This window comes from Nannospalax galili, unplaced genomic scaffold (assembly GCF_000622305.1).
Source record: "Nannospalax galili isolate Female #2095 unplaced genomic scaffold, S.galili_v1.0 scaffold762, whole genome shotgun sequence".
Lineage (NCBI taxonomy): Eukaryota > Metazoa > Chordata > Mammalia > Rodentia > Spalacidae > Nannospalax > Nannospalax galili.
The window spans coordinates 3,737,766-3,745,997 of NW_008350126.1; the positions used below are offsets into that span (position 1 = coordinate 3,737,766).

The following is an 8,232-nucleotide window of genomic DNA, read 5'->3' on the forward strand; positions in this document are numbered from 1 at the left end:
GTTGAAATTGAAAAAAATCACACTTGGGTTTGAAAGCATACTAGAACAGCTGCTTTGAAACATTTAGAGAAAATGACAGAGCAAGCAGAGAAGTTGTATGTGGAATACAGGAGTTCCTATAAGGAGCTGGAGAGGTGGCTCAGCGGGTAAGAGCACTGATTGTTCTTGCAGAAGACCTGATTTCGAATTCCAGCATCCACATGCTGGCTAACAATTGTCTGTAGCTCCAGCTCCAGGGAATTCGACACCCTCTCTGTCTTCCATGGGTACTGCATGACAAGGGCTCACTTACATACATGAAGACATAACACTCATACACATAAAATAAAAATAATAAATAAAATATTACAATAAATAAAAGTTCCTATAAAAACACAAGAGCAGTGCAGTCAGTAGCACGGAAAACTGGAGAGAGTAAACAGGTAGCTCTCAGGAAATGAAATACAGGTGCATCAAAACCATATACAAACACCCAGACCCTGGGAACTGCAGCTTCAAATGGGGGCTGAGTTTTGTTTTGTGGCCATTGCAGACGAAGGGTGTATTTGATAAGCGACTGTATTCTAGTCTCACTTAAGGAAACAGATATATACACAAATACTGTCACTGCCAAGACCAGTGGCTGGAGGAGGAGGCAGAGAGGAGCTTACCAAGCTGGCCAAGTCAGCGTGCACACATGCCCGCCACTACCAGGCTGTGAACCAGGGCTGGCAGGCAACAGCTGGGCCAGGCAACAGCCGTGTTCATTTTGCTCAGGACACTGGAGTGTTCTTTGAATCTTGGGCCCAAGGATCTGTTTGTGAATTTGTAACAGAGTTGCCCTAGCCAAAACTGTCTTCTATAGCAGAACATATTCCCTCAGAGAGCTGTTCAGTCTATAGACGCTTCTTTCTGAAACTCATCCCAGAACTATTTAACGATCAAATTTAGCATTCTGGTTCCATAGAAAAATAACAATGCTATATTAAGTAACCACTGCCAAGTACGTGGCCAAACTATATGTAACATTCTCATTTTTCAACAAATGGAGAATGCCTGAGGTACATCACAGCGCTTCTTCGGCAGCCAAAGCATGAAGTGTTTGTCCAGCAGTTTACATTCCCAGTATCAGGCCACAAATTCTGAGGCTGGCCCTTGTGCCCTGTCTGTGACAGGTTCTGGGACACCCACCCCCGGGACCTCGGTTCATCACACCTCTGGGGTTTGCTTTCTGCCCATGCAGGGGGAGTCCTGTATGTTACTCCTTCTTCTGGTCATCAGTGATCAATAAAACAAATTGGAAGCAAGTAAACCAAACCAAACCAACCAAACAGAAAGCCCCAAATCCCCGGTCCAGCCTTAATGCTCACGAGAATGATTTGTTTAGATTCCGTTCGTTGCCCCACTTCTAAGTTTAGAATGGAATGATATTAGTTTTGAAAAATGGTTATGAATTTCCTGGCCGTTTTCAGGCCTGTAAGTACTTAGAACTTTGTCTCTAGAGGGAAAAAGAGTGAACCCAGTGCCCCAGGAAACCATGCAGTGTAGACAGGAGCATCACCTCTCATTTGCAAATCTACAGCCACAGCATCCCCAAGCAGGGGAGGCCCAGTCCCTCCCAGCTGCCCTCTGACCACCTACAAAGCTCTTGAAGAGAAAGCGCCTTCTTGCTCCCTTGAGGCTGTCATACTGGCAGAGGTGATAGACACAAAATTTGCCCCCACATCCCATCTCTGCTCACTCCAGAACGAGGCAGACCAGGCAAACTAACCGATAACGGTTGCCCCCTGCACCAGATGTGGTGACTTTATTCACACCTCTGGGGTTTGCTTTCTGCCCAAGCAAGTCTGAAGATTTGTTCACATATCAAGTTGGCCTTTGTTGTTTATCTTTAATCCAAGAAGATACAAAATGGCATAGTCCACTGTTATTGCTCAGTTCCATTTTAATTTGATGATTTCCTCTGAGAGGGAAAAATAGTCAGATTCAGAAATGCCTGTCAGGATCCCCTGAGAGCTAGAGTTTGAAATGCTCTTTCCACAGGCCAAGGATAAAAAGAATGCAGAATCACACTACAGGGCCTCACCAGGGATTTTAGAAATCTTATAAAAACTCTGTTTGTGTGTGTGTGGACAATCTCTCGGAACACAGGTACCCCGAGATCAAACTGTTCCTATTGGCTGGTACAGCTACACTGCAAGAGTTGGGGAGAGGTGAGCCGAGGCAGCTGCAAAGGCCCTGGTTAAATGTCGTGTGAACCTTGAGCCAGGCTCAGTCCATCCATCCTGTCTCACCAGCCCTGTTCCACTCTTTCCCTCTTTTCTTCCTTCTCGGAGGAAGGGCCTCTTCTGTTGCTTTTGAGCCTGCATTCTAAGTCACAGTCTTCCCCAGATGGAGTCCACTTCTCCCAGCTAAGCTTCATTTTTCAGCTCTCCAGGGACTGCTGAACACACTTTATTTCCAGTTAAAGAGCTGCCTGATCTGCTTACCATCACCCTCTGGTGCTTAACCTCATTTAAAAGGCTGACTTGGCTCTGCTGTTACAGAGTTGCTCTAGTCTCAAAATCTCTTTCTCTCGATAGCCTGCATCCAGCCAACCCAAGTCACTGGGAACCATCCTCACTGCTCAGTGCTTTTGTTCAAAGGCCCAAGGCGTGGCTTGCCAAGGGCAGCGATCTGTTCTTATTAAAGCCGCCTGCCTTCAGCCCAGGGAACTGTTCTGTACTCTAGCCTTTACAACATGCACGTCTCAACATTCCTAAAATCCAGAGGGGATCTCAGAATAGAATAAGAAATGAGGATTTAAATTAGAAGCAACAACCATGACCCAGCCCCACCCCTGTGGCCCTCTTTTCTTGCCTGGTGGTGCAAACCAGAGCAGTCCTCACTTGCTGCTGTTGAGTGCTTGGGGCTGAAGGGAAGCTGGGGCCCTGCTGCATGAGGTTGGGATAGCAGCCGTGTGCCTCAAGACCTGGGGTCCCTTGGAGACTGAGTTCGGTGGATAAAGCACTATCGTTGCAGCCTCCATAAGGGGTGGGTGGATGGCAGGAGAGGGAAGTGAGTTGAATAGAGAGCTTGGTGTTTACCTAGTCTTTGGTTTGGGGTTGACTGAGCCCTTTAGATGGTTGACCAATGGGTAGTATCACAGACAAGAACCATCTTTCGTACTGAGAGCAGGAGGCAGGGCCACAACCCAGAAATGGAGTGGAGGAAGATGTAGTAAAGTGTGTGCAGGAGGCAGAATCCCTCCTGCAGTGCTGAGTCTAGCTGCCTTTCTGCACTTCTGCTCAGCCCACAGTCCCTATCCTGGGACCTGGGCCCTTCTCACAGTGGTCCTAGGCTGTGGCCCCATTCCTCACCAGGTAGAAAGCTATGTGGGCACATCATACATCCACCTCTGTAGCCCCCTCTGTCACCAGCTGCAACTGGGACTGCTCCCCTGTGCACACATTGGAGAGGGTCAGTCAACAGAGGGAAAAAGGCTTAATTGGACTTCCCCTCAAAGCTGCAGTCTGGGCGCTGGAGAAATGTCAGAGGTTAAGAGCACATATTGCACTTGCAGAGAACCCAGTTCAGTTCCCAGCACCCATACCAGGCGTCTCGCAACAGCTTGTGACTCTGACTCCAGAGGCATCTGACACCTCTGGCCTCTGAGAGCACCTGTACTCATGTGTACATACCCCACACAGACACACCTGTACATACATCATTAAAAATAATGAACGTAAAATCTTTATAAAGAAGGGGGACTGAAGACATGGCTCGGGGATTAAGTGCCCTTGCTGCTCTTGCAGAAGACCCAAGTTCAGTTCCCAGCACCCGTATGTCAACTAACAAACATCTGTAACTCTAGTTCCAGGGATCCAACACCCTCTTCTGGTAACATGTGTAGGCAAAACACTCATACATATACAATAAAGATGTATATGTATAAATAAAACACTTTAATAAAAAGCTGTGGTCTGAATGTTCCCTAAATTCAGGTGGTAAAACAAACTGGCCAAAGTAGATCCTAAGGGCAGAGCCCTAGTGTAGGAGATTTAAGGCGTTTATAAAAGAAGCTTCAACTCCTGTCTCTTTTTGCATTCCAGCCTCCGACTCAGTGAGGACCCAGGGCTCCAGGCACTCTTGGAAGCAGAGGGGAGAGGTAGCAGACCCTGAACCTGCTGGTACCTGATCTTGGACTAGAAGTCTCCAGAACTGTGAGGAACAGCTTCCTTTGCTCATAAAGTTCATGAGTCTTGGGTATTTTGTTAAAGGGCATAAATGAACATGTCTTTTCCCTCTTCCCTGAGAACAAGGCCCCATGGGTGCGAAGTCAGAATGGGAAGGCAGGCTGCCCAGATGAACTCACTAGGGGACTCAGACTTAGCTTCTCTTGTGGATTTGTTCCTGGTATCCTGGTGGAAAAAGGGGATTATGGACCATAAGCTGCCCTTTGTCTCTGGGTTCTCTTCAGCCATAGTTACCTTCCCCAATTGTGATCCCAGGTGACGTGAGAGCCTCAGGCTGGCTGGCCGAGACTGAATGGGAAACCTTAGTTCCCTCCATTCCTGGGGAATCCAGCTTCGGATTCCCTAGTGAAGCTTCCAGGGTGAAGCCTGAGGGAAAGGTCCCGTTGAATTTATGGCTCTTCAGAGAAAGTTCCCAGAAATTGGACTGGTTTGTTCCCAGCATTGACTCCATATATACACGAAGTACCAGACGTGGTACTCCAGAGCTGGTACTCCAGGCATGGTCCTGCAGAGCCTCATATACCGGAGACTTATAACCTAGAGCCAGCCAGGTACCTTAGAGTCTGGTACTGCAGTGCTTGATAGTGCAGACCCTCATACCCTAGAGGAGGTACTATAGCCTCATATCCTAGAGCTTGGTAACACAGAGCTTCGTACCCCAAAGCCTAGTACACCAGAGCTTGGTACCATAGAGCTTGATACCCCTAGCCTAGAGTCAGGTAGTACATACTAGTACCTGATATCCTAGACCTCATACCAGACTGGCAGTACCAAGCCTGTTACCGTTGAACCCATTACTGTAGACTCTGGTACCCATGAGCCTGGTGTAGTATAGATCCTGGTGCCACAGAGTCTTACACCACAGAGCCTGGTACTATAGAGGTTGGTACGACCTACTCTGGTACTTCAAAGCCTGGTACAACAGAGCTTGATTACTGTAGAGCTTGGTACAGTATTGCAGAGCCTCGTACTCCAGAGCCTGGTAGCACAAAATCTGACATTGCAGTGTCTAGAACTAGAGTTAATTTAAGTACTGCAGATCCTGATACCTCAGAGCCTGCTATAATTACCTTATAATGCAGACTGTGGTACCGTAGAGCCTGATAACACAATGCCCGATACAGCAGATAGTCTGACACCAGTGTCTGATACCACAGAGCCTAGTACTGCAGACTTTGGTAGCACAGGGCCCGGTACCACAGAGCATGTGGAAGCAGAATCTGGTACCACGGAGTCTGATACCACAGAATCTGGAACTGTAGAGCTAGATACTACAGATCCTGACATCTCAGAGCCTGTTCCAACAGAGTCTGATAATGCAGAACTTTGATACTATATAACTAAGTGCCAGACTCTAATACAGAACCCGGTACTGCAGAGCCTGATATTACAGGGCATGGTATTGCAAAGCCTGATGCCACAATGCCTGCTACCCCAGAGCCTGGTACTAAGAGCCTGGTACCATAGAGCCTGATACCATAGAGATTGATACCACAGAGCTGGTACCACAGAATCTGGTACCCCAGAGCCTGGTACCATAGAGCCTGGTACCACAGAATCTGGTACCCCAGAGCCTGGTACCATAGAGCCTGGTACCACAGAATCTGGTACCCCAGAGCCTGGTACCATAGAGCCTGGTACCACAGAGCCTGGTACCCTCAGAGCCTGGTACCAAGAACCTCATACCCCAGAATCTGGCATAGTACAGCTTGATACCCCAGAGCTTGGTACTACAGAGCCTGATACCCCAGAGCCTAGTACTAAGAGCCTGGTACCATAGATCCTGGTACTGCAAAACCTAGTACTCTAGACTCTGACACTCCAGAGTCTGATACAGCAGAGCCTGAAACCCCATAGCCTGGTACCAAGAACCTCATACCCCAGAACCTGGCACAGTCCAGCCTGGTACCACAGAGACTGGTACTGCAGAGCCTGTTACCAAAGAGCCTGCTACTAGGAACCTTATATCTCTGAACCTGGCATAGTAAAGCCTGATACCCCAGAGCCTGATACCCCAGAGCCTAGTACCACAGAGCCTGATACCCCAGAGCCTAGTACCACAGAGCCTGATACCCCAGAGCCTGATACCTCAGAGCCTAGTACCACAGAGCCTGATACCCCAGAGCCTAGTACCACAGAGCCTGATACCCCAGAGCCTGATACCCCAGAGCCTGATACCACAGAGCCTGATACCCCAGAGCCTGATACCCCAGAGCCTGATACCCCAGAGCCTAGTACCACAGAGCCTGGTACCCCAGAGCCTGATACCCCAGAGCCTGATACCCCAGAGCCTAGTACCACAGAGCCTGGTACCACAGAACATGGTTCTGCAGATCCTGGTACTCCAGAGCCTAGTACCACAGAGTCTGGTATTATAGAGCCTGGTACAGCAGAGCCTGGAACCCCAGAGCCTGATGCCAAGAGCCTCATACCCCACAACTTGGCACAGTTGAGCCTGATACCCCAGAGCCTGGTACCACAGAATCTGGAACCACAGAGCCTGACACCACAGAGACTTATTGCAGTGCCTGAAACCACAGAGCCTGAATCCCAGAGTCTAGTACAGTAGTGTCTGGTACCATAGAGCCTGTAACAGCAGAGCCTGGTATTCCAGGTACTGGCACCTCACTAACTGATCCACAGATGTTACAAAGCTGGAGACAGTATAGTCTAATATTATAGAACCAGGTGCATACAATCTGGCATAGCGGATCCTGGTAGGGTAAAGCCTGGAACCTCAGAGCCTGTTTCTGTAGATTCTGTTTACTACAAAGTCTAGTACCCCAGAGCCTGGTATCCTGAGCATGGTACTGCAAAGCCCAGTTTCACAGAGCCTACAACAACAGATCCTGGTCCTTATCATAAATCCTGGTACAGTAGAGCCTGATACTGCAGAGTCAGCTACATACAGCCTGGTGCCACGGAGCTTGGAACAGCAGAGTCTGATACTATAGATACCTATATCGGAGCCTAGTATCCCAGTGCCTGGTACCATAGAGCCTTGGTACTGTACAGCCTATTATCATAGAACTTTGTACAACAGAATCTAGTTGCACAGAGATTGGTACTATAGATCCTGAATCCAGAGCCTGATGCATCAGAGCCTCGTACCACAGAACCTGGTAGCTCAGAGCCTGAGACATCTGAGCTTGGTGCCATTAAGCTTAGCATCACACAGCTTGGTACCACAGAGCTTGGAATTGTAGAGCATGATACTGCAGAACCTGGTACTACAGAGACTGACTCCATAGAACCTGGCAGTATAGAGCCTAGCACAGTAGAGCTCAATTCTGTAGAGCCTGATGCACACAGCCTGGTACTACAGAGCTCAGTCCAGCAGTCTGGTACCACAGAGCCTGATACTATACTGCTTGGTACCCCAGATCCTGGTATTTCAGAGCCTGATAAGGAAGAGTCTGGCACCAAGAGTGTCATATGCCAGTTTTTGAGGAGTTGGTACCATGGAGCCTGTCACTGCAGAACCTATTTACTGTAAGACTGTCTGTCTAGAACCTGTTACCTCAGAGCCCAGTACCACAAAACACGGAAGTGCAGAACCTCATACCTCAGCACCCGGTACCACACAGCCTTGTATCCCAGAGCTTGGAACCATAGAACCTTGTACCACAGAACATAGTACCACAAAGCCATAATACCTCAGAGCTTCATACCCCAGAGCTTTGTGCATTAAAGCTTGGTACTACAAGAGCATGGTATAGTATAACCTGGTACTACAGAACTTGGTAAAGCAAGGGCTGATATCCTCAGACCAGGTACAACAGAGTCAGGTATCTCATAGCCAGGTGCCCTAAAACCAGGTATTACAGGCCCTTGTATAACAAAGTTTGATAGCCCACAGCCTGGTACCACAGAACCTGGGACCATAAAGCCCGGTATTTCAAAGACTCAAAGCCTGGTATGGCAGAGCTGGCTACTCTAGATCCTCAGACTTTTGAGCCAGGCACCACAGGTTGGTACTATCCCAGATTCTTGTACTCCAGAGCATGGTACTATGGAC

At 48.5% G+C, this 8,232-nt stretch overlaps 1 protein-coding gene across 1 annotated transcript; it reads left to right on the forward strand.

The window, feature by feature from the left end:
* Nucleotides 1–5,325: 5,325 nt before the first annotated feature.
* Nucleotides 5,326–6,783, forward strand: LOC103745436 (proteoglycan 4-like). Its single transcript, XM_008847360.1, has 2 exons — nt 5,326–5,437; nt 6,200–6,783. The coding sequence occupies exons 1-2, from the start codon at nt 5,326–5,328 to the stop codon at nt 6,781–6,783; spliced, it is 696 nt and encodes a 231-aa protein (XP_008845582.1).
* Nucleotides 6,784–8,232: the final 1,449 nt, after the last annotated feature.